The 26313-nt window shown below is 48.4% G+C and overlaps 1 protein-coding gene across 1 annotated transcript in view; it reads right to left on the bottom strand.

Moving 5' to 3' along the window:
• Window positions 1-26313, bottom strand: part of LOC120041053 (E3 SUMO-protein ligase PIAS1-like) — a 71295-nt gene that overhangs the window by 9699 nt on the left and 35283 nt on the right. Inside the window, exon 2 of the mRNA XM_038986019.1 lies at window positions 13676-14171. Coding sequence (XP_038841947.1) covers window positions 13676-14171 — 496 coding nt within the window. The remainder of the gene's footprint in view (window positions 1-13675; window positions 14172-26313) is intronic.

Genomic DNA, 26313 nt, shown 5'->3' with positions numbered 1-26313 from the left:
CGCCACGGCAACAGACCGCTCCGTTCAGCTCCGCCACGGCAACAGACCGCTCCGTTCAGCTCCGCCACGGCAACAGACCGCTCCGTTCAGCTCCGCCACGGCAACAGACCGCTCCGTTCAGCTCCGCCACGGCAACAGACCGCTCCGTTCAGCTCCGCCACGGCAACAGACCGCTCCGTTCAGCCGCTCCGTTCAGCCGCTCCGTTCAGCTCCACCACGGCAACAGACCGCTCCGTTCAGCCGCTCCGTTCAGCTCCACCACGGCAACAGACCGCTCCGTTCAGCTCCGCCACGGCAACAGACCGCTCCGTTCAGCCGCTCCGTTCAGCTCCGCCACGGCAACAGACCGCTCCGTTCAGCTCCGCCACGGCAACAGACCGCTCCGTTCAGCTCCGCCACGGCAACACACCGCTCCGTTCAGCTCCGCCACGGCAACACACCGCTCCGTTCAGCTCCGCCACGGCAACAGACCGCTCCGTTCAGCTCCGCCACGGCAACAGACCGCTCCGTTCAGCTCCGCCACGGTAACAGACCGCTCCGTTCAGCTCCGCCACGGCAACAGACCGCTCCGTTCAGCTCCGCCACGGTAACAGACCGCTCCGTTCAGCTCCGCCACGGTAACAGACCGCTCCGTTCAGCTCCGCCACGGTAACAGACCGCTCCGTTCAGCTCCGCCACGGTAACAGACCGCTCCGTTCAGCTCCGCCACGGTAACAGACCGCTCCGTTCAGCTCCGCCACGGCAACAGACCGCTCCGTTCAGCTCCTCCATAGTAAAAGGTAACCATGGATGCCATACCAACCCCTCCCCCCCGCCAACTGAACCTTCCAGACTAATTGTCTTCTCTTTCCCCAACAGCCATAACTAACCTTTATTGTCCCTATACTGAGAGACCTGTGCAGCCATCCTCTCTACTCTACACAGCAGACACATTCCAGAGCTCTTGCTGCAGCGACACACACACTGCTGCTGCATGCTTCCTGGTATTAGTTCAGAGTGGTGGCTGTTCCCAGCCTGGCAGCCATCACTGCTATGTGAGGGGATGTATGGAGAACACATTGAAGAGGAGTGGGCTTGGGGGGGGGGGGGGGGGGGGGGTTGGGTTGTGTGTAGTGGGGGGGTTGTGTGTAGTGAGGGGGGGTTGTGTGTAGTGAAGGGGTCAGGTTGTGTGTAGTGAGGGGGTCAGGTTGTGTGTAGTGAGGGGGTCAGGTTGTGTGTAGTGAGGGGGTCAGGTTGTGTGTAGTGAGGGGGTCAGGTTGTGTGTAGTGAGGGGGTCAGGTTGTGTGTAGTGAGGGGGTCAGGTTGTGTGTAGTGAGGGGGTCAGGTTGTGTGTAGTGAGGGGGTCAGGTTGTGTGTAGTGAGGGGGTCAGCTTGTGTGTAGTGAGGGGGTCAGCTTGTGTGTAGTGAGGGGGTCAGGTTGTGTGTAGTGAGGGGGTCAGGTTGTGTGTAGTGAGGGGGTCAGGTTGTGTGTAGTGAGGGGGTCAGGTTGTGTGTAGTGAGGGGGTCAGGTTGTGTGTAGTGAGGGGGGGGTGTTGTTTTGTCTCCTGAGTGAAGAGGTGGTTTGCGTTGAGGGATTGGGTGTGTATTGACTGGTCAGAAGATTGTGATGGGTCAATTTGTATATTTGTGTGTGTGTGTGTGTGTGTGTGTGTGTGTGTGTGTGTGTGTGTGTGTGTGTGTGTGTGTGTGTGTGTGTGTGTGTGTGTGTGTGTGTGTGTGGTCACAGCCTTCTGGGGTCTGCTTCTTGTTCTGTATGGTGTGTCATGAAAATATCCATGTTAATGAAAACAAAACACAGGAAGTTGTGTAACGCCAACATTGTGCATTCCAATATAAATTCCTCCTTGGCCCTTAAAGAGCTGAGTTAAGGTGCTTTCAGAAGCCTCTTAAACCTGTTCACACATCTGCCACATTCTCAGGGCTCTGTTGTGGCAGATGTGGTGGGGGGCAGCCATCTTGTTTGACCAGAGAGTTTAGAGACCTGCCATTTCAGGAATCGTACTCAATGTACTTTCAACAATCCGCACTGAGGAAGGCTATATGGGTCTACAAGGCCCCGAATCCACAAAAACAAAATGACACCTCCGTATTTTCAATCAAAAATATCTCCCCCTCCCCTCCCAACTCATGACTTTCAAAGAAACATTCAAAGGAGAAAGTCTCAGAAAGGAATCTTTACTATTTATGGGATGCTCATAAAATTTGAAATAGTCCTACATTATTTCCCAAGAATATGGTGATTAAAATCATGTATAATGTATGCGTGCCACATTGATATCCATAATGAACACAGAGGCATGGCTCCCTGGCAGAGGATGATGGTGGTGGTGATGAAGAGTTTAGAGTTCGACAAACATGAATGTGGCCTAGTTAATGAGCAGAGCCGCTCGGGTCCTCAGTTGCTACCTTAACCAGTCTTTACAGAGGGGAGCTGGAGTAACTGGAGGCCAACAACATGTACTGATAAGAGTTAGGACATTACAGGCCTTCAACAGGAGAACAGGCTGCTGCACAGACTGGAGAGGGGAGGTAGAGGAGCGAGAGGGGGAGGGAGAGGGGGAGGAAGGGAGGGCATGGGTAGAGTGAGGGAGAGGACAGAGGGAGGGAAGAAAGAGTGAATTGAATTGAGTGAGGGAGAGAGGGTGGGAGTGGGTAGAGTGAGGGAGGGAGGTAGTGGGTAGAGTGAGGGAGAGAAGATAGAGATTGAATTGAGTGAGAGAGAGGAGAGCAGGAGGGAGTGGGTAGAGTGAGGGAGAGAAGAGAGAGATTGAATTGAGTGAGGGAGGTGTGTGTAGAGTGAGGGAGAGAAGAGAGAAAGGGAGGGAGAGGGAGCTGGGATAGGGTAGGCAGGGCAAAGATAAAGAGTGGGGGATGGGAGAGAGAGAGGCACAGCCAGAGAGAGGGGAGGGAGAGAGAGAGAGGCATAGCCAGAGAGGGGGGAGGGGTGGGAGAGAGAGAGAGGCACAGCCAAGGCAGCTAGAGATAAACAGAGGGAGAGAGATGGAGGGAAACAGAGCCAGCGATAATCAGGGAATGCAAGAGTGAGACAGAGAGAGAGAGTGAGACAGAGAGAGAGAGAACACTAATGATAGAGGGAGAGAGAGAGAGCGAGAACACTAATGATAGAGGGAGAGAGAGAGAGAGAACACTAATGATAGAGGGAGAGAGAGAGAGCGAGAGAGAACACTAATGATAGACAGAGAGAGAGAGCGAGAGAGAGAGCGAGATAGTGGGGGAGGGGTGGGCAAGATAACTAGCAATAAACAGAGAGGGGTGGGGTTAAGGGAGGGGGGCAAGAGAGCTAATGATAGACAGAGAGAGGGGGAGGAGAGATGAATAGAACTATAGATGAACAGAGAGAGGAGGAAGAGAGAGGCATAGAGCTAGAGATGAACAGAGAGAGGAGGAAGAGAGAGGCATAGATCTAGAGATGAACAGAGAGAGAGGGGGAAGAGAGGCATAGAGCTAGAGATGAAAGGAGAGAGGGGGAAGAGAGGCAGAGCTAGAGATGAACAGAGAGAGAGGGAAGAGAGAGGCATAGATCTAGAGATGAACAGAGAGAGGGGGAAGAGAGGCATAGCGATAGAGATTAACAGAGAGAGAGAAGAGAGAGAGGGGGGAAGAGAGAGGAATAGAGCTATAGATAAACAGAGAGAGGGGGAAGAGAGAGAGAGAAGAGAGAAAGGGGGAAGAGATGAATATAACTATAGATGAACAGAGAGGGGGAAGAGAAGTTAATATAACTATAGATGAACAGAGAGAGAGAGTAGAGATGAATATAACTATAGATGAACAGAGAGGGGTAGAGAGGAATAGAGCTATAAATAAACAGAGAGAGGGGGAAGAGAGAGAGGGAAGAGAGGGGGAAGAGAGAGAGGAATAGAGCTATAGATAAACAGAGAGAGGGGGAACAGAGAGAGGGGGAAGAGAGAGAGGGGGAAGAGAGAGAGAGAGAGGCTCCCCTCGGTCCGTCTGGGAAGGCAAATGAATGAATCAAGCTGCTTCATTACTGTCCTGCCATTATTATTAGGATAAAGAGGGTCATCTCCTCAAAACTACGGCTGTGGATAATTCATTACCACACCGTGCAGGGGAAGGAATCAGGTCTTCAATGACTGAGAGGAGCTACATTCTCTACCTCAGGCTGTTCTCTCTGCTTGGGGGACATGTGTGATTGAAATGCATTATTTATTTGGATGGGTCACTGTTTTTTTATGAGGTTTGGTAAGAGTTTGTGTGGAGGGAGTGTGTGTGTGTGTGTGTGTGTGTGTGTGTGTGTGTGTGTGTGTGTGTGTGTGTGTGTGTGTGTGTGTGTGTGTGTGTGTGTGCCTAACAGTCACATGATGGGGGATGTGTTTTGCAGACACAGGTGTATGGCTGTAGGATTTCACAGCACGTCAATACGAGAGAGATGGAGAGAGGAGAGAAGAGCGAGATGGCGGGAGGACAGTGTTGTGGGCAGTGTGTTTGTACATGCAACCGGAGGCAAATTAATCACAATCCAGTATCCTACTCCATCAAAATGCTAATGTAGGAAAATGTAGACATTTCCATATATTTGCAGGGAAGTTGGTGCAGGTTGAAAGGGGAGGTGTTTTATCATACAAGGTGCAGTGGGGTGTGATGCATCATTTGCATATCTAATAGAACTGGACATCATATCAAAATTAAGAGCCGTGTTGAGATGCAACTGTACAAGTTGTGAATTATAAATAGGTTACTTAGAAAGACAGAGGATGTATAGCCTATTAGGCCTAAAAGTATGTCTGTATGGCCCCGTATGGCCCCGTATGGACCCGTATGGCCCCGTATGGTCTCGTATGGCCTCGTATGGCCCCGTATGGTCTCGTATGGCCCCGTATGGTCTCGTATGGCCCCGTATGGTCTCGTATGGCCCCGTATGGCCCCGTATGGCCCCGTATGGTCTCGTATGGTCTCGTATGGCCCCGTATGGTCTCGTATGGTCTCGTATGGTCCCGTATGGTCTCGTATGGTCTCGTATGGCCCCGTATGGTCTCGTATGGCCCCGTATGGCCTCGTATGGTTTCGTATGGTCTCGTATGGCCCCGTATGGTCTCGTATGGTCTCGTATGGCCCCGTATGGCCCCGTATGGTCTCGTATGGTCTCGTATGGCCCCGTATGGCCTTGTATGGCCCCGTATGGCCCCGTATGGTCTCGTATGGCCCCGTATGGTCTCGTATGGCCCCGTATGGTCTCGTATGGTCTCGTATGGCCCCGTATGGCCCCGTATGGCCTCGTATGGCCCCGTATGGCCCCGTATGGCCCCGTATGGTCTCGTATGGCCCCGTATGGTCTCGTATGGCCCTGTATGGTCTCGTATGGCCCCGTATGGTCTCGTATTGCCTCGTATGGCCCCGTATGGTCTCGTATGGCCCTGTATGGTCTAAATTGACTGATATACACATAGATATGATCACTTTCAGATATTCCCACTTTATTACAATGTTTGGGAATGACGTAGAGGAAGGCATTTGTGAAAATTCTATAGAAATATATAGTTGGAAAGCAGCTGTGCATTTGAACAATTAATAGACACTGCAGAAAATAAAACCTTTTGTCTAGACTACACAGACCGGAGTGCCATAGCCAATCGGTGATACAGTAGGCCTATATGCAAATAAGCCATTTGCCACACAGGCCTGCTGCCATCATTCACACTGAACTGGACTGTGTGTTTACAGGCAGTAGGGCCTGCCATCATTCACTTTGAACTGGACTGTGTGTTTACAGGCAGTAGGGCCTGCCATCATTCACTTTGAACTGGACTGTGTTTACAGGCAGTAGGGCCTGCCATCATTCACTTTGAACTGGACTGTGTGTTTACAGGCAGTAGGACCTGCCATCATTCACTTTGAACTGGACTGTGTGTTTACAGGCAGTAGGGCCTGCCATCATTCACTTTGAACTGGACTGTGTTTACAGGCAGTAGGACCTGCCATCATTCACACTGAACTGGACTGTGTGTTTACAGGCAGTAGGACCTGCCATCATTCACACTGAACTGGACTGTGTGTTTACAGGCAGTAGGACCTGCCATCATTCACTTTGAACTGGACTGTGTGTTTACAGGCAGTAGGACCTGCCATCATTCACGTTGAACTGGACTGTGTGTTTACAGACAGTAGGACCTGCCATCATTCACTTTGAACTGGACTGTGTTTACAGGCAGTAGGACCTGCCATCATTCACACTGAACTGGACTGTGTGTTTACAGGCAGTAGGACCTGCCATCATACACTTTAAACTGGACTGTGTTTACAGGCAGTAGGACCTGCCATCATTCACTTTGAACTGGACTGTTTGTTTACAGACAGTAGGACCTGCCATCATTCACTTTGAACTGGACTGTGTTTACAGGCAGTAGGACCTGCCATCATTCACACTGAACTGGACTGTGTGTTTACAGGCAGTAGGACCTGCCATCATTCACACTGAACTGGACTGTGTGTTTACAGGCAGTAGGACCTGCCATCATTCATACTGAACTGGACTGTGTGTTTACAGGCAGTAGGAGCTGCCATCATTCACACTGAACTGGACTGTGTGTTTACAGGCAGTAGGACCTGCCATCATTCACACTGAACTGGACTGTGTGTTTACAGGCAGTAGGACCTGCCATCATTCACACTGAACTGGACTGTGTGTTTACAGGCAGTAGGACCTGCCATCATTCACTTTGAACTGGACTGTGTGTTTACAGGCAGTAGGACCTGCCATCATTCACACTGAACTGGACTGTGTGTTTACAGGCAGTAGGAGCTGCCATCATTCACTTTGAACTGGACTGTGTTTACAGGCAGTAGGACCTGCCATCATTCACACTGAACTGGACTGTGTGTTTACAGGCAGTAGGACCTGCCATCATTCACACTGAACTGGACTGTGTGTTTACAGGCAGTAGGACCTGCCATCATTCACACTGAACTGGACTGTGTGTTTACAGGCAGTAGGAGCTGCCATCATTCACTTTGAACTGGACTGTGTTTACAGGCAGTAGGACCTGCCATCATTCAAACTGAACTGGACTGTGTGTTTACAGGCAGTAGGACCTGCCATCATTCACACTGAACTGGACTGTGTGTTTACAGGCAGTAGGACCTGCCATCATTCATACTGAACTGGACTGTGTGTTTACAGGCAGTAGGAGCTGCCATCATTCACACTGAACTGGACTGTGTGTTTACAGGCAGTAGGACCTGCCATCATTCACACTGAACTGGACTGTGTGTTTACAGGCAGTAGGACCTGCCATCATTCACACTGAACTGGACTGTGTGTTTACAGGCAGTAGGACCTGCCATCATTCACTTTGAACTGGACTGTGTGTTTACAGGCAGTAGGACCTGCCATCATTCACACTGAACTGGACTGTGTGTTTACAGGCAGTAGGCCCTGCCATCATTCACTTTGAACTGGACTGTGTTTACAGGCAGTAGGACCTGCCATCATTCACACTGAACTGGAGTGTGTGTTTACAGACAGTAGGACCTGCCATCATTCACTTTGAACTGGACTGTGTTTACAGGCAGTAGGACCTGCCATCATTCACTTTGAACTGGACTGTGTTTACAGGCAGTAGGACCTGCCATCATTCACACTGAACTGGACTGTGTGTTTACAGGCAGTAGGACCTGCCATCATTCACACTGAACCGGACTGTGTGTTTACAGGCAGTAGGACCTGCCATCATTCACACTGAACCGGACTGTGTGTTTACAGGCAGTAGGGCCTGCCATCATTCACACTGAACTGGACTGTGTGTTTACAGGCAGTAGGACCTGCCATCATTCACACTGAACTGGACTGTGTGTTTACAGGCAGTAGGACCTGCCATCATTCACTTTGAACTGGACTGTGTGTTTACAGGCAGTAGGACCTGCCATCATTCACGTTGAACTGGACTGTGTGTTTACAGACAGTAGGACCTGCCATCATTCACTTTGAACTGGACTGTGTTTACAGGCAGTAGGACCTGCCATCATTCACACTGAACTGGACTGTGTGTTTACAGGCAGTAGGACCTGCCATCATACACTTTAAACTGGACTGTGTTTACAGGCAGTAGGACCTGCCATCATTCACTTTGAACTGGACTGTGTTTACAGGCAGTAGGACCTGCCATCATTCACTTTGAACTGGACTGTGTGTTTACAGGCAGTAGGACCTGCCATCATTCACTTTGAACTGGACTGTGTGTTTACATGCAGTAGGACCTGCCATCATTCACACTGAACCGGACTGTGTGTTTACAGGCAGTAGGACCTGCCATCATTCACACTGAACTGGACTGTGTGTTTACAGGCAGTAGGACCTGCCATCATTCACTTTGAACTGGACTGTGTGTTTACAGGCAGTAGGACCTGCCATCATTCACGTTGAACTGGACTGTGTGTTTACAGGCAGTAGGACCTGCCATCATTCACGTTGAACTGGACTGTGTGTTTACAGACAGTAGGAGCTGCCATCATTCACTTTGAACTGGACTGTGTTTACAGGCAGTAGGACCTGCCATCATTCACACTGAACTGGACTGTGTGTTTACAGGCAGTAGGACCTGCCATCATTCACACTGAACTGGACTGTGTGTTTACAGGCAGTAGGACCTGCCATCATTCACTTTGAACTGGACTGTGTGTTTACAGGCAGTAGGACCTGCCATCATTCACACTGAACTGGACTGTGTGTTTACAGGCAGTAGGCCCTGCCATCATTCACTTTGAACTGGACTGTGTTTACAGGCAGTAGGACCTGCCATCATTCACTTTGAACTGGACTGTGTTTACAGGCAGTAGGACCTGCCATCATTCACTTTGAACTGGACTGTGTGTTTACAGGCAGTAGGACCTGCCATCATTCACACTGAACTGGACTGTGTGTTTACAGGCAGTAGGACCTGCCATCATTCACACTGAACCGGACTGTGTGTTTACAGGCAGTAGGACCTGCCATCATTCACACTGAACTGGACTGTGTGTTTACAGGCAGTAGGACCTGCCATCATTCACTTTGAACTGGACTGTGTGTTTACAGGCAGTAGGACCTGCCATCATTCACGTTGAACTGGACTGTGTGTTTACAGACAGTAGGACCTGCCATCATACACTTTAAACTGGACTGTGTTTACAGGCAGTAGGACCTGCCATCATTCACACTGAACTGGACTGTGTGTTTACAGGCAGTAGGACCTGCCATCATACACTTTAAACTGGACTGTGTTTACAGGCAGTAGGACCTGCCATCATTCACTTTGAACTGGACTGTGTGTTTACAGACAGTAGGACCTGCCATCATTCACTTTGAACTGGACTGTGTTTACAGGCAGTAGGACCTGCCATCATTCACACTGAACTGGACTGTGTGTTTACAGGCAGTAGGACCTGCCATCATTCACACTGAACTGGACTGTGTGTTTACAGGCAGTAGGACCTGCCATCATTCATACTGAACTGGACTGTGTGTTTACAGGCAGTAGGAGCTGCCATCATTCACACTGAACTGGACTGTGTGTTTACAGGCAGTAGGACCTGCCATCATTCACACTGAACTGGACTGTGTGTTTACAGGCAGTAGGACCTGCCATCATTCACACTGAACTGGACTGTGTGTTTACAGGCAGTAGGACCTGCCATCATTCACTTTGAACTGGACTGTGTGTTTACAGGCAGTAGGACCTGCCATCATTCACACTGAACTGGACTGTGTGTTTACAGGCAGTAGGCCCTGCCATCATTCACTTTGAACTGGACTGTGTTTACAGGCAGTAGGACCTGCCATCATTCACACTGAACTGGAGTGTGTGTTTACAGACAGTAGGACCTGCCATCATTCACTTTGAACTGGACTGTGTTTACAGGCAGTAGGACCTGCCATCATTCACACTGAACTGGACTGTGTGTTTACAGGCAGTAGGACCTGCCATCATTCACACTGAACCGGACTGTGTGTTTACAGGCAGTAGGGCCTGCCATCATTCACACTGAACTGGACTGTGTGTTTACAGGCAGTAGGACCTGCCATCATTCACTTTGAACTGGACTGTGTGTTTACAGGCAGTAGGACCTGCCATCATTCACGTTGAACTGGACTGTGTGTTTACAGACAGTAGGACCTGCCATCATTCACTTTGAACTGGACTGTGTTTACAGGCAGTAGGACCTGCCATCATTCACACTTAACTGGACTGTGTGTTTACAGGCAGTAGGACCTGCCATCATACACTTTAAACTGGACTGTGTTTACAGGCAGTAGGACCTGCCATCATTCACTTTGAACTGGACTGTGTGTTTACAGGCAGTAGGACCTGCCATCATTCACTTTGAACTGGACTGTGTTTACAGGCAGTAGGACCTGCCATCATTCATACTGAACTGGACTGTGTGTTTACAGGCAGTAGGAGCTGCCATCATTCACTTTGAACTGGACTGTGTTTACAGGCAGTAGGACCTGCCATCATTCACACTGAACTGGACTGTGTGTTTACAGGCAGTAGGACCTGCCATCATTCACACTGAACTGGACTGTGTGTTTACAGGCAGTAGGACCTGCCATCATTCACACTGAACTGGACTGTGTGTTTACAGGCAGTAGGACCTGCCATCATTCACTTTGAACTGGACTGTGTGTTTACAGGCAGTAGGACCTGCCATCATTCACACTGAACTGGACTGTGTGTTTACAGGCAGTAGGCCCTGCCATCATTCACTTTGAACTGGACTGTGTTTACAGGCAGTAGGACCTGCCATCATTCACACTGAACTGGAGTGTGTGTTTACAGACAGTAGGACCTGCCATCATTCACTTTGAACTGGACTGTGTTTACAGGCAGTAGGACCTGCCATCATTCACTTTGAACTGGACTGTGTTTACAGGCAGTAGGACCTGCCATCATTCACACTGAACTGGACTGTGTGTTTACAGGCAGTAGGACCTGCCATCATTCACACTGAACCGGACTGTGTGTTTACAGGCAGTAGGGCCTGCCATCATTCACACTGAACTGGACTGTGTGTTTACAGGCAGTAGGACCTGCCATCATTCACTTTGAACTGGACTGTGTGTTTACAGGCAGTAGGACCTGCCATCATTCATACTGAACTGGACTGTGTGTTTACAGGCAGTAGGAGCTGCCATCATTCACACTGAACTGGACTGTGTGTTTACAGGCAGTAGGACCTGCCATCATTCACACTGAACTGGACTGTGTGTTTACAGGCAGTAGGACCTGCCATCATTCACACTGAACTGGACTGTGTGTTTACAGGCAGTAGGACCTGCCATCATTCACTTTGAACTGGACTGTGTGTTTACAGGCAGTAGGACCTGCCATCATTCACACTGAACTGGACTGTGTGTTTACAGGCAGTAGGCCCTGCCATCATTCACTTTGAACTGGACTGTGTTTACAGGCAGTAGGACCTGCCATCATTCACACTGAACTGGAGTGTGTGTTTACAGACAGTAGGACCTGCCATCATTCACTTTGAACTGGACTGTGTTTACAGGCAGTAGGACCTGCCATCATTCACACTGAACTGGACTGTGTGTTTACAGGCAGTAGGACCTGCCATCATTCACACTGAACCGGACTGTGTGTTTACAGGCAGTAGGGCCTGCCATCATTCACACTGAACTGGACTGTGTGTTTACAGGCAGTAGGACCTGCCATCATTCACTTTGAACTGGACTGTGTGTTTACAGGCAGTAGGACCTGCCATCATTCACGTTGAACTGGACTGTGTGTTTACAGACAGTAGGACCTGCCATCATTCACTTTGAACTGGACTGTGTTTACAGGCAGTAGGACCTGCCATCATTCACACTTAACTGGACTGTGTGTTTACAGGCAGTAGGACCTGCCATCATACACTTTAAACTGGACTGTGTTTACAGGCAGTAGGACCTGCCATCATTCACTTTGAACTGGACTGTGTGTTTACAGGCAGTAGGACCTGCCATCATTCACTTTGAACTGGACTGTGTTTACAGGCAGTAGGACCTGCCATCATTCATACTGAACTGGACTGTGTGTTTACAGGCAGTAGGAGCTGCCATCATTCACTTTGAACTGGACTGTGTTTACAGGCAGTAGGACCTGCCATCATTCACACTGAACTGGACTGTGTGTTTACAGGCAGTAGGACCTGCCATCATTCACACTGAACTGGACTGTGTGTTTACAGGCAGTAGGACCTGCCATCATTCACACTGAACTGGACTGTGTGTTTACAGGCAGTAGGACCTGCCATCATTCACTTTGAACTGGACTGTGTGTTTACAGGCAGTAGGACCTGCCATCATTCACACTGAACTGGACTGTGTGTTTACAGGCAGTAGGCCCTGCCATCATTCACTTTGAACTGGACTGTGTTTACAGGCAGTAGGACCTGCCATCATTCACACTGAACTGGAGTGTGTGTTTACAGACAGTAGGACCTGCCATCATTCACTTTGAACTGGACTGTGTTTACAGGCAGTAGGACCTGCCATCATTCACTTTGAACTGGACTGTGTTTACAGGCAGTAGGACCTGCCATCATTCACACTGAACTGGACTGTGTGTTTACAGGCAGTAGGACCTGCCATCATTCACACTGAACCGGACTGTGTGTTTACAGGCAGTAGGGCCTGCCATCATTCACACTGAACTGGACTGTGTGTTTACAGGCAGTAGGACCTGCCATCATTCACGTTGAACTGGACTGTGTGTTTACAGGCAGTAGGACCTGCCATCATTCACGTTGAACTGGACTGTGTTTACAGGCAGCAGAACCTGCCATCATTCACTTTGAACTGGACTGTGTTTACAGGCAGTAGGACCTGCCATCATTCACACTTAACTGGACTGTGTGTTTACAGGCAGTAGGAGCTGCCATCATTCACTTTGAACTGGACTGTGTTTACAGGCAGTAGGACCTGCCATCATTCACTTTGAACTGGACTGTGTTTACAGGCAGTAGGACCTGCCATCATTCACTTTGAACTGGACTGTGTTTACAGGCAGTAGGACCTGCCATCATTCACGTTGAACTGGACTGTGTTTACAGGCAGTAGGACCTGCCATCATTCACGTTGAACTGGACTGTGTGTTCACAGGCAGTAGGACCTGCCATCATTCACTTTGAACTGGACTGTGTTTACAGGCAGTAGGGCCTGCCATCATTCACACTGAACTGGACTGTGTTTACAGGCAGTAGCAACAGCGTGACTTTGGATCATTAGAAAGCATCTTCTTACATTTGGGAACTTCACAGTCCAACTGATCAAACAACCATGAAGTTGTGAAAAAGGTCAATAGTCGGAAGAGTTGCAGAGTTGATAAAAATAATGCCATTATTGATTAGATGCTTTTTCCATTAATTAGTCTATTTTCTCTGTAACCATATGGTCTATCTACTACAAACTCATGGACACAGATATAAACAAATAAATACTATATATGAATAAAAACATTTTAAAGTTCAAGTATTCATTACCAAAGTTACCATAGATTATCTGTTAATTACCAAAATTACTGAAGATTCCGGTAACTTTGGTAAATTACTGGTAGTTTGCAAAACTACACATACCAACCCACAGACCCCCACAGACACCAGCCACCCACAGACACCAGCCACCCACAGACACCAGCCACCCACAGACACCAGCCACCCTTACCTAGACTGGTGGGCTTGATGAGCTCGTCCAGCATATCGTAGAAGGGCAGCCTCTGCAGCTTGACGTCTGGGTGCACCGGATGCAGGGTGGCCGAGGTGGGCAGGTGGTGCGCCAGCCCGCTGAGCTCGTGCTTGCCAGGCCCCAGCAACGAGATGGGCAGCAGGGCGGCCGGCGAGGGTACTCCCCCGTGCCCGTGGCCCTCATACGCCAGCTGGCTGAGGCCGGCAGGCAGGGCGGCGGTGCCCCCTCCTCCGGCCCCTCCTCCCGAGGCAGGGTAGTGTGGTCCGGGCAGGACCAGCTCTGAGGGAGAGCCCATCTTGGTGGGGAAGCGTCTGCAGTACAGTTCCTTGATCTTCATCTGCACGGCGGGGCTGCAGCCGGCTTTCAGGAGATGCAGGGCCATGGTTAAGAGCTCATGTTTTCGCCCGTGTTTGTTGCGGCCCGCGTAACCTAGCAGAACCTGCAGCTCTGACACGCGCAGGCTCATCACCATTTGCTGTGGAGGAGAGACAGAGAGAAAGAGAGAGAGTTGAGTTAGGCTAAATGAAATGAGTCTACAAAACTCCTGAAGTACTCCTTGCTTAAAACAACAAAAGGTGCGAGGAGACTTACCTGGTCGGCGTGAAACATGGACGACAGCGTAGGAGTAGTCTAATGATCAGTTGCCTCACACAGAAAAGCTTTAACTAACATTGGCAGTTTGTGAAGTTATACCCACAAGAAGAATCCATGAAGGGAAAGCAATGCGCCATTATTCCATCACGCAAGAGGATTTACATTACGCCTAAAACCCAGTGAAGTTTAATATACTGTAGACGCATACACAACATCAATTGAACTAACCAGACATCTTATTCTATGCATTATGGCAGGTGTTTCACCTTACCCTCAACAACAGTCCTACTGCTTGAGACTGAGTAGCCAAATAGCTTCATTTTTGATTCATGATTTGAATTTTCATGGCACAGATTAGGCTAAATCCATCAAAGGAACGTGTAAACTATGTGATATAGGCTAATACACATCACCAGCTCTCTCATAAGGGTTGACGCAGGCCCAGTTTCCACTACAGGTAATTACATGTGCCGAGGGTGTGTTATGAATTTCAATTAAGTGTTATCAGACCAGGTTCCTACCAGTACGACCTGTGGACTGGAACCAGTCATGAGTGAGCTGATACTAATTCCATGCTAATTAGATGCAAATTGTTCATTATCTATAATAATGAAATGCCCATGCATATTAATACGGTATGTTCTCCATGCTATAGGTGGACATTCGAGCAACTAACATCTCATTTGCTCTAGGGCTGGGAATTGCCAGGGACCTCACGATACTTAGGTGCCGATACGACAGTGTTAATTTCATCAACAAAAATATTGACTACAATATAAACAGACCCAGAAAAAACTATAAAATGAGAGGAGAAAATGATCTCGGTGCCAAACATCAGACTCCTAAGTGGACTGGACAAGAGTTTCTGGAACGACTGAGCGCTTTTCAGTGATGAGCACAATTAATATGAGCAGCACAGATGTGCAGCGCATTTCTGTTCAGCAAGTGGGAAGGACACGTTACACCCAGCACACACAGCCTACATCAGCTGGTGAGCTGCAGGGGAGCAAGCGATGAGTGTGGGCAGACAGGCAGACAGGCTCCACTTATAGTGTACACATCACACAGGCGACTCTCTTGCTTTACCGCCAGCCTTCTAGTTAGCTACCCTTTGGCTGGTTAAGAAACACAAGCTGCTTTACAAAATGTAAAAACAATAGCAGCATTAAGTTCACAGATCACTGCACCTGTGCATAGCCCATTTGTAAATAGCCCATCCAACTACCTCATCCCCATACTGTTATCTACTTTGCCCCTTTGCACCCCAGTATCTCTACTTGCACACTCATCTTCTGCACATCTACCATTCCAGTGTTTAATTGCTAAATTGTAATTATTTCGCCACTATGGCCTATTTATTGCCTTACCTCCGTAATCTTATCTCATTTGCACACATTTTATATAGACTTTTTCTATTGTATTATTGACTGTATGTTTGTTTATTCCATGTGTAACTGTGTTGTTTGTGTCGCACTGCTTTGCTTTATCTTGGCCAGGTCACAGTTGTAAATGAGAACTTGTTCTCAACTGGCCTACCTGGTTAAATAAAGGTGAAATAAAACAAATAAAACAATAACTAGACTAAATCCTTCAAATGACAAAAATGTGACTGTCATTTTGACAAAAATTTCACCAACACTAAATCTAAAAAAATGAACACTGCAATTTTCATGACTGTATGTATTGCGATTCGATGTTCCAAACATATTTCTCACCAAATGTCTGCTTCCATGACCAGTCATGGAAATAAATGTGCTGAAAAACAAATTGGCTTCCGATTAAAAAAAGTATATGGACAACAAGTTATAAAGTAAAAGTTCTGGAGTTTTGATGCAGGTACAGTGATTTTCACCCCCATCACTAATTCTCTCTCCTTCAAGGCTTCGTCTCGATGACCATAGACATGGCCTCGATTCTAAATCTTTATCTAGACTATAGATTACTGATGTAGACTGATGTAGCCCAGATCAGTCCAATGATGATCTCCCTATAATGTGACCCCACTATAATGTGACTAGGCTTGGGCGGTATAACGTATATACTGTATACCGGGGTATTTGGAAAAAGCCACGGGATGGTTTTTCACTACCGTTGAAACTATACATTTGAATATTTGTAGCTACTTTAAGTAAATACCTGCAGTCAACTCGTGCAATACATTAGGAGATAAAGAACATTGTGTTCTCCATTTCATCTGTCACATAATTATGAAGCTTACGATAGTTCCCTGTCCCGTGGTGTTTGTTTATAAGAACACAACAACGAGACCGGAGGCTTGTGAGTCACTGTCGTGCAGCACGCGCCAGGTGATCAAATTACAGATTGGAATTCACAACTAAATGTTTGCCAGCTAGATATCTTATAACTATTAAGTTAACTGTCAAAAATGTGCTAAATGCTCTGCAATTGTGCATTTGGTTTGCTAATTTAGTAGCTAGTGAGCTATCTGGCGAAGTGGTAGCTTCTTCCAAAAATCAAGTATTCGCTTGATAATAGCAGAGTATCCCCTCGTGGATCACGAGCCTTGCTAATCTTCCTTTTGCGCAGCAAACTGAGTAGCATTTGGGAGTTACTTGTATAGTTTAGGTCAGAAACTGTACAAAATGTTTGCAATGCGCTCGTTAGCATTTAATTAGCATCCTCTATGAGGATTCCTTAGTAGTTGTTAGCATTTAGTTAGCATCCTATGAGGATACCTTAGTAGTTGTTAGCATTTTGGTAAATTACACTTTTTGGGCTTTGAATATTAGCACTTTTTAAATAAATACCCACAGTCAACTTGTGCACAAGGTCAGTGTTTCCCAATCTCGGTCCTGCCCCCCAGGACTAGGTCAGCTCTGTAGTGCTAGGGCAAAAACCAAAACGTGCACACAGGTGGTCCCCAGGACTAGGTAATATAAGCAGATCGTGTTCATCATTTTGTTGTAAAAAAATGTCATTATGAAGCTTACCGGTACTGGGTTTCCCAAAACAGCAGTTTTCGACAGTCACATGTGTTTGTTTACAAAGAACAACAACAAGCAAAGTGTGAGCTTATGAGGTGAGTCACTCCTGCAGCGCAACTTAAGTGAGGTGATAATGTGTGGTTCTGAAAGAGTAAGGTAGGAGGATAACGCTGGGTGTATCAGGGCTGTTTCAGACCACACCGGGTGTGTGTGTGTGTGAGAGAGAGGTGACAGGTCCACTGAGCAGCAGCTGTGTGCTTTCTTATGGAAACCAGCCCTCAGAAGCTCTAATGTAATAGGATACATAATAATCAAATATATGGGTAAACTAGCAGAAACGATGGAGCACATAAGTCAATGTGACACGCACACGCAGCACAAACCCCTTGTATAACGAACGCCCTGGGCTTGGAATATTGGAGACTTGGATAGCCACCTTCATATCATTTATCTTAATGACAGGGGAGAGATAAAACACAGAGCACTAAAACCTCCCCTGAGCTGCTACCCCCCCACACACACTCCCAGTAGTCAACCACATACACTAGGCTGAAGAGTGTGTGTGAGAGAGAGTGTGAGAGAGACAGTGCTATGTTTCTCATGCTAATAAAGCCCATTGAATTGAGAGCAAGAGAGAGTGTGAATGTGTGTATCTGTCTTTCTGAAATCTCTCATAACCCAGCTACCACTGACACTAGCCCTAGAAACCCTAACTGTAGCTTAGTATAGCCCAGCTACCACTAACACTAGCCCTAGAAACCCTAACTGTAGCTTAGCATAGCCCAGCTACCACTAACACTAGCCCTAGAAACCCTAACTGTAGCATAGCCCCGCTACCACTGACACTAGCCCTAGAAACCCTAACTGTAGCATAGCCCAGCTACCACTAACACTAGCCCTAGAAACCCTAACTGTAGCATAGCCCAGCTACCACTAACACTAGCCCTAGAAACCCTAACTGTAGCATAGCCCAGCTACCACTAACACAAGCCCTAGAAACCCTATCCAACTGTAGCTTAGCATAACCCAGCTACCACAAACACTAGCCCTAGAAACCCTAACTGTAGCTTAGCATAGCCCAGCTACCACTAACACTAGCCCTAGAAACCCTAACTGTAGCTTAGCATAGCCCAGCTACCACTAACACTAGCCCTAGAAACCCTAACTGTAGCTTAGCATAGCCCAGCTACCACTAACACTAGCCCTAGAAACCCTAACTGTAGCTTAGCATAGCCCAGCTACCACAAACACTAGCCCTAGAAACCCTAACTGTAGCTTAGCATAGCCCAGCTACCACTAACACTAGCCCTAGAAACCCTAACTGTAGCATAGCCCAGCTACCACTAACACTAGCCCTAGAAACCCTAACTGTAGCACAGCCCAGCTACCACTAACACTAGCCCTAGAAACCCTAACTGTAGCATAGCCCAGCTACCACTAACACTAGCCCTATAAACCCTAACTGTAGCATAGCCCAGCTACCACTAACACTAGCCCTATAAACCCTAACTGTAGCATAGCCCAGCTACCACTAACACTAGCCCTAGAAACCCTAACTGTAGCATAGCCCAGCTACCACTAACACTAGCCCTAGAAACCCTAACTGTAGCATAGCCCAGCTACCACTAACACTAGCCCTAGAAACCCTAACTGTAGCATAGCCCAACTACCACTAACACTAGCCCTAGAAACCCTAACTGTAGCATAGCCCAGCTACCACTAACACTAGCCCTAGAAACCCTAACTGTAGCATAGCCCAGCTACCACTAACACTAGCCCTAGAAACCCTAACTGTAGCATAGCCCAGCTACCACTAACACTAGCCCTAGAAACCCTAACTGTAGCATAGCCCAGCTATCACTAACACTAGCCCTAGAAACCCTATCCAACTGTAGCTTAGCATAGCACACACACAACTGTACACATATTTCCCCCCTTTACCACACTGCGGATGTGTAACATAGCTCCACTGGCCTGAAGAAAAGTGAGGGAAAACAAATAGAAGAGACAAAAACACTGGAGCCAGAGGAGGAGGAGAGAGACAGATGGACAGAGCACTCTCTCTCTTTTCCTTCCATCACATTTTATAGGAGGCCTGGCCTGACTCATCATACAAGGCCCAATCAGCATATTTACAATTACAGTAATTATCAGGATGTCTGGCGTGGTTTTAGCCAACAGGCCAAAACATCTGATGTCACACAGTCCTTTAGCCCATGCTGTGAGAGAGGAGTGATGGGTCCAGACTCCAGGTATGTATCATCAACCCTAGCATCATGAGGATTTAGGCTATACAGCTATTAGCAAGGCCTATAGCAGTGTTCCCAAAGCTCGATCCTCAGGTACTCAAGGAGTGCACATTTTGGTTTGTGCCCTAACACTACACAGCTGATTCAAACGATCAAAGCTTGATGATTAGCTAATTATATGAATCAGCTGGTTAGCACTGGGGGCAAAAAACAAAAAGGGCCCCCCTTGGGGTCCCCAGGACCGAGTTTGGGAAACGCTGGCCTTATTAAGTTACAGTTCACTCTGTCCTCTATTTTTACTGCAGCACATAGGCTACACTTCTTGTGCTTTCCTTATAAAATAAAGAAATGTGTATGATAAGCCAGTCAGCACACAGAAGATTCAGACGCATCATTTAATCCAGGATAACATACTGATATCATATCTGACAGCAAAGTAATGCCCTCTGGCATATTTGGCTCCAGCATTTCAACTTTGATTTCTGGTCAAACAGATGGGTCTTTGAAAACATCTTTAATAATACATAAAAACACAAATGTTGAAGACGTCTGCTAACTAATGTTAACATCTACATTGTACACTAAAGACAGTGAAGTATAGGTATAACATATTTGACTATATACTGGTATTAATGTACATACCGGTTTGAGTTTTTACTTTACCTTCTATAAAAGGTATTTAAATGATTGGTTTGTTAAATGATACTCTGCTACTTGAGTCATCTCTCTCTCTCTCAATTCAATTTAAGGGCTTTATTGGCATGGGAAACACATGTTAACATCGTCAAAGCAAGTGAAATAGATAAAACAAAAGTGAAATAAACAATAAAAAATGGACAGTAAACATTACTCACAAAAATTCCAAAAGAATAAAGACATTTCAAATGTCATATTTATGCAATAAGGCACAATGCGTCGTGCCTAAGAACAGCCCTTAGCCGTGGTATATTGGCCATATACCACAAACCCCCAAGGTGCCTTATTGCTATTCTAAACTGGTTACCAACGTAATTAGAGCAGTACAAATAAATGCTTTGTCATACCCGTGGTATACGGTCTGATATACCACGGCTGTCAGCCAATCAGCATTCAGGGCTCTAACCATCCAGTTTATAATATACACTGCTCAAAAAAATAAAGGGAACACTTAAACAACACAATGTAACTCCAAGTCAATCACACTTCTGTGAAATCAAACTGTCCACTTAGGAAGCAACAGTGATGTAATGATGTTCAAATAGTTAAAAGTTAAAAAGGGAGAATAAATATGGGTTGTATTTACAATGGTGTTTGTTCTTCAATGGTTGACCTTTTCTTGTAGCACAAGGTCATACATCGGTCTGCTGTGATGGCACACTGTGGTATTTCACGTGGTAGATATGGGAGTTTATCAGTATTGGGTTTGTTTTTTGAATTCTTTGTGGGTCTGTGTAATCTGAGAGAAATATGAGTCTGTAATATGGAAATACATTTGGAAGGAAGACAGGAATTGCAACTCAGTTTCTAACCTCATTTTGTGGGCAGTGTACACATAGCCTGTCTTCTCTTGAGAGCCAGGTCTGCCTACGCCGGCCTTTCTCAATAGCAAGGCTGTGCTCACTGAGTCTGTACATAGCCAAAGCTTTCCTTAAGTTTGGGTCAGTCACAGTGGTCAGGTATTCTGCCACTGTGTACTCTCTGTTTAGGGCCAAATAGCGTTCTAGTTTGCTCTGGTTTTTTGTTACTTCTTTCCAATGTGTCAAGTAATTATCTTTTTTACTTTCTCAAGATTTGGTTGGGTCTAATTGTGTTGCTTTCCTGGGGCTCTGTGGGGTCTGTTTGTGTTTGTGAACAGAGCCCCAGGACCAGCTTGCTTAGCGGACTCTTCTCCAGGTTCATCTCTCTGTAGGTGATGGCTTTGTTATGTAAGGTTTGGGAATCGCTTCCTTTTAGGTGGTTGTAGAATATAACGACCCTTTATCGATTTTGATAATTACTGGGTATCGGCCTAATTCCATAACTGATTCAAGTATTTTTTGCCAGATCCTAATTGGCATGTAGAATTGTATGTTCCTTTTGATGGCATAGAAGGCCTATTCCTCTCTCTCTCACCAAGCCCCGACCTCTGTCATTCAAGGAGCGTAGCTGTTGTTGCTCGACCACAAGATCATTTGCCGACCATTCACTCTCCAGTCTGCATGGTCAATGCAGCATGTTAAAACCCTCTCTCAAGCCTTCTCTCTGGCCCTGGGACACAGAGACACAAACTTTAGAAACTCTCCAGTCTGCATGGTCAATGCAGCATGTTAAAACCCTCTCTCAAGCCTTCTCTCTGGCCCTGGGACACAGAGACACAAGCTTTAGAAACTCTCCAGTCTGCATGGTCAATGCAGCATGTTAAAACCCTCTCTCAAGCCTTCTCTCTGGCCCTGGGACACAGAGACACAAACTTTAGAAACTCTCCAGCCCAGCAGAGTCTACCATCCCCCGGTTTCACACCTCTGTCCCTGGCTACTCAGTTGCCAAGGGCCCTTCCAGAACATTCTCCCTGTGGTCAGCCAATCACAGACTGTACCGGGGGGGGGATCTCAAACACAGCTTCAGTTGGACAGGTTTACAGAGAGACAACAGGTCAGAAGAACTCTGCACCACCTCAACACAACTCACCACTGGGCCCTTCATACAAGGACAAGCCTCCATCCTGAACTTCCCAACCGTGTGTGTTAGCGCGTCACTGACCACAAACCACTTTCACCAATTCTATTCCTCTTCCCGTAGGCTGTGTATGTGTGTGTGTGTGTGTGTGTGTGTGTGTGTGTGTGTGTGTGTGTGTGTGTGTGTGTGTGTGTGTGTGTGTGGAAATAAAGTGTGAGTTGTCTCCCTGCCTCCTACTGGTCATTTGCGTCCTCTAACCGGGCCGCTGGGACAGTTGTACCTATAACTGAAACCTCTATCGGAGACCACCACATGGTGCCGCTCTTTTTCACAGCAGATGCAACAATATGTTGATGACAACGATGCTGCTTTCCACTTTGCTTGTTAATATAAATCCATAAGTGTTCTATAATTACACTATTAGTTTGTGTATCTTACTGTCTGCAAACAGCTAGTTGGTCTTTTCTTAGCAAGTTGTGGTTAAAATAAATTGTTAGCTGAATATGCTAATCGCTAGTTAGCTGGCTAGGAGCGCTGGTGAGGTAGGGTGAAGGGGCAGGAGTGAGGAGCGCTGGTGAGGTAGGGTGAAGGGGCAGGAGTGAGGAGCGCTGGTGAGGTAGGGTGAAGGGGCAGGCATGAGGAGCGCTGGTGAGGTAGGGTGAAGGAGCAGGAGTGAGGAGCGGTGGTGAGGTAGGGTGAAGGAGCAGGAGTGAGGAGCGGTGGAGAGGTAGGGTGAAGGGGCAGGAGTGAGGAGCGGTGGAGAGGTAGGGTGAAGGGGCAGGCATGAGGAGCGCTGGTGAGGTAGGGTGAAGGGGCAGGAGTGAGGAGCGGTGGAGAGGTAGGGTGAAGGAGCAACCGTGAGGAGCGCTGGTGAGGTAAGGTAAAGGGGCAGGAGTGAGGAGCGCTGGTGAGTTAGGGTGAAGTGGCTGGTGAGGTAGGGTGAAGGGGCAGGCGTGAGGAGCCCTGTTGAGGTAGGGTGAAGGGGCAGGAGTGAGGAGCGCTGGTGAGGTAGGGTGAAGGGGCAGGCGTGAGGAGCGCTGGTGAGGTAGGGTGAAGGGGCAGGCGTGAGGAGCGCTGGTGAGGTAGGGTGAAGGAGCAGGAGTGAGGAGCGCTGGTGAGGTAGGGTGAAGGGGTAGCCGTGAGGAGCGCTGGTGAGGTAGGGTGAAGGGGTAGCCGTGAGGAGCGCTGGTGAGGTAGGGTGAAGGGGCAGGAGTGAGGAGCGCTGGTGAGGTAGGGTGAAGGGGCAGCCGTGAGGAGCGCTGGTGAGGTAGGGTGAAGGGGCAGGAGTGAGGAGCGCTGGTGAGGTAGGGTGAAGGGGCAGGAGTGAGGAGCGCTGGTGAGGTAGGGTGAAGGGGCAGGTGTGAGGAGCGCTGGTGAGGTAGGGTGAAGGGGCAGGTGTGAGGAGCGCTGGTGAGGTAGGGTGAAGGGGCAGGAGTGAGGAGCGCTGGTGAGGTAGGGTGAAGGGGCAGGAGTGAGGAGCGCTGGTGAGGTAGGGTGAAGGGGCAGGAGTGAGGAGCGCTGGTGAGGTAGGGTGAAGGGGCAGGCATGATGAGCGCTGGTGAGGTAGGGTGAAGGGGCAGGAGTGAGGAGCGCTGGTGAGGTAGGGTGAAGGGGCAGCCGTGAGGAGCGCTGGTGAGGTAGGGTGAAGGTGCAGCCGTGAGGAGCGCTGGTGAGGTAGGGTGAAGGGGCAGGAGTGAGGAGCGCTGGTGAGGTAGGGTGAAGGGGCAGGTGTGAGGAGCACTGGTGAGGTAGGGTGAAGGGGCAGGTGTGAGGAGCGCTGGTGAGGTAGGGTGAAGGGGCAGGTGTGAGGAGCGCTGGTGAGGTAGGGTGAAGGGGCAGGAGTGAGGAGCGCTGGTGAGGTAGGGTGAAGGGGCAGGAGTGAGGAGTGCTGGTGAGGTAGGGTGAAGGGGCAGGAGTGAGGAGTGAGGAGCGCTGGTGAGGTAGGGTGAAGGGGCAGCCGTGAGGAGCGCTGGTGAGGTAGGGTGAAGGTGCAACCGTGAGGAGCGCTGGTGAGGTAGGGTGAAGGGGCAGGAGTGAGGAGCGCTGGTGGGGTAGGGTGAAGGGGCAGGTGTGAGGAGCGCTGGTGAGGTAGGGTGGAGGGGCAGGTGTGAGGAGCGCTGGTGAGGTAGGGTGAAGGGGCAGGAGTGAGGAGCGCTGGTGAGGTAGGGTGAAGGGGCAGGAGTGAGGAGTGCTGGTGAGGTAGGGTGAAGGGGCAGGAGTGAGGAGTGCTGGTGAGGTAGGGTGAAGGGGCAGGAGTGAGGAGCGCTGGTGAGGTAGGGTGAAGGGGTAGCCGTGAGGAGCGCTGGTGAGGTAGGGTGAAGGGGCAGGAGTGAGGAGTGCTGGTGAGGTAGTGTGAAGGGGCAGGCATGATGAGCGCTGGTGAGGTAGGGTGAAGGGGCAGGAGTGAGGAGCGCTGGTGAGGTAGGGTGAAGGGGCAGCCGTGAGGAGCGCTGGTGAGGTAGGGTGAAGGGGCAGCCGTGAGGAGCGCTGGTGAGGTAGGGTGAAGGGGCAGGAGTGAGGAGCGCTGGTGAGGTAGGGTGAAGGGGCAGGTGTGAGGAGCGCTGGTGAGGTAGGGTGAAGGGGCAGGTGTGAGGAGCGCTGGTGAGGTAGGGTGAAGGGGCAGGAGTGAGGAGCGCTGGTGAGGTAGGGTGAAGGGGCAGGAGTGAGGAGTGCTGGTGAGGTAGGGTGAAGGGGCAGGAGTGAGGAGTGCTGGTGAGGTAGGGTGAAGGGGCAGGAGTGAGGAGCGCTGGTGAGGTAGGGTGAAGGGGCAGGAGTGAGGAGCGCTGGTGAGGTAGGGTGAAGGGGCAGGTGTGAGGAGTGCTGGTGAAGGGGCAGGAGTGAGGAGCGCTGGTGAGGTAGGGTGAAGGGGCAGGAGTGAGGAGCGCTGGTGAGGTAGGGTGAAGGGGCAGGCGTGAGGAGCGCTGGTCTGGGACAGTATACGAGCCTATAGCAGCCTACTATTTAACAGAACTGAGTAGCCTAGATATGGCCAGCGACACCAGTCTATTCACTACTTACACACTGATATCCATGTCTGGGTCAGCAGAGACTATAGCTCTAAGACATCTATGCAACGTAGGCCCTGGTCTATTTGCATGTAGGCCAAATATCAAAACATACAGTAGGCCAAATATCAAAACGTACAGTAGGCCAAATATCAAAACGTACAGTAGGCCAAGCATCAAAACGTACAGTAGGCCAAGCATCAAAACGTACAGTAGGCCAAGCATCAAAACATACAGTAGGCCAAGCATCAAAACGTACAGTAGGCCAAGCATCAAAACATACAGTAGGCCAAGCATCAAAACGTACAGTAGGCCAAGCATCAAAACGTACAGTAGGCCAAGCATCAAAACATACAGTAGGCCAAGCATCAAAACGTACAGTAGACCAAGCATCAAAACGTACAGTAGGCCTAGCATCAAAACGTACAGTAGGCCAAGCATCAAAACGTACAGTAGGCCAAGCATCAAAACGTACAGTAGGCCAAGCATCAAAACGTACAGTAGGCCAAGCATCAAAACGTACAGTAGGCCAAGCATCAAAACGTACAGTAGGCCAAGCATCAAAACATACAGTAGGCCAAATATCAAAACGTACAGCAGGCCAAGCATCAAAACGTACAGTAGGCCAAATATCAAAACGTACAGTAGGCCAAATATCAAAACGTACAGTAGGCCAAGCATCAAAACATACAGTAGGCCAAGCATCAAAACATACAGTAGGCCAAATATCAAAACGTACAGTAGGCCAAATATCAAAACGTACAGTAGGCCAAATATCAAAACATACAGTAGGCCAAATATCAAAACGTACAGTAGGCCAAATATCAAAACGTACAGTAGGCCAAGCATCAAAACATACAGTAGGCCAAGCATCAAAACATACAGTAGGCCAAATATCAAAACGTACAGTAGGCCAAATATCAAAACGTACAGTAGGCCAAATATCAAAACATACAGTAGGCCAAATATCAAAACGTACAGTAGGCCAAATATCAAAACATACAGTAGGCCAAATATCAAAACGTACAGTAGGCCAAATATCAAAACATACAGTAGGCCAAATATCAAAACGTACAGTAGGCCAAATATCAAAACGTACAGTAGGCCAAATATCAAAACGTACAGTAGGCCAAATATCAAAACGTACAGTAGGCCAAATATCAAAACGTACAGTAGGCCAAATATCAAAA

The sequence above is a fragment of the Salvelinus namaycush genome, unplaced genomic scaffold (assembly GCF_016432855.1).
Source record: "Salvelinus namaycush isolate Seneca unplaced genomic scaffold, SaNama_1.0 Scaffold400, whole genome shotgun sequence".
NCBI classification, from domain to species: Eukaryota; Metazoa; Chordata; class Actinopteri; order Salmoniformes; family Salmonidae; genus Salvelinus; species Salvelinus namaycush.
Note: the sequence above shows the minus strand (reverse complement) of the source record. Positions and strands in the feature narration are given on the sequence as shown.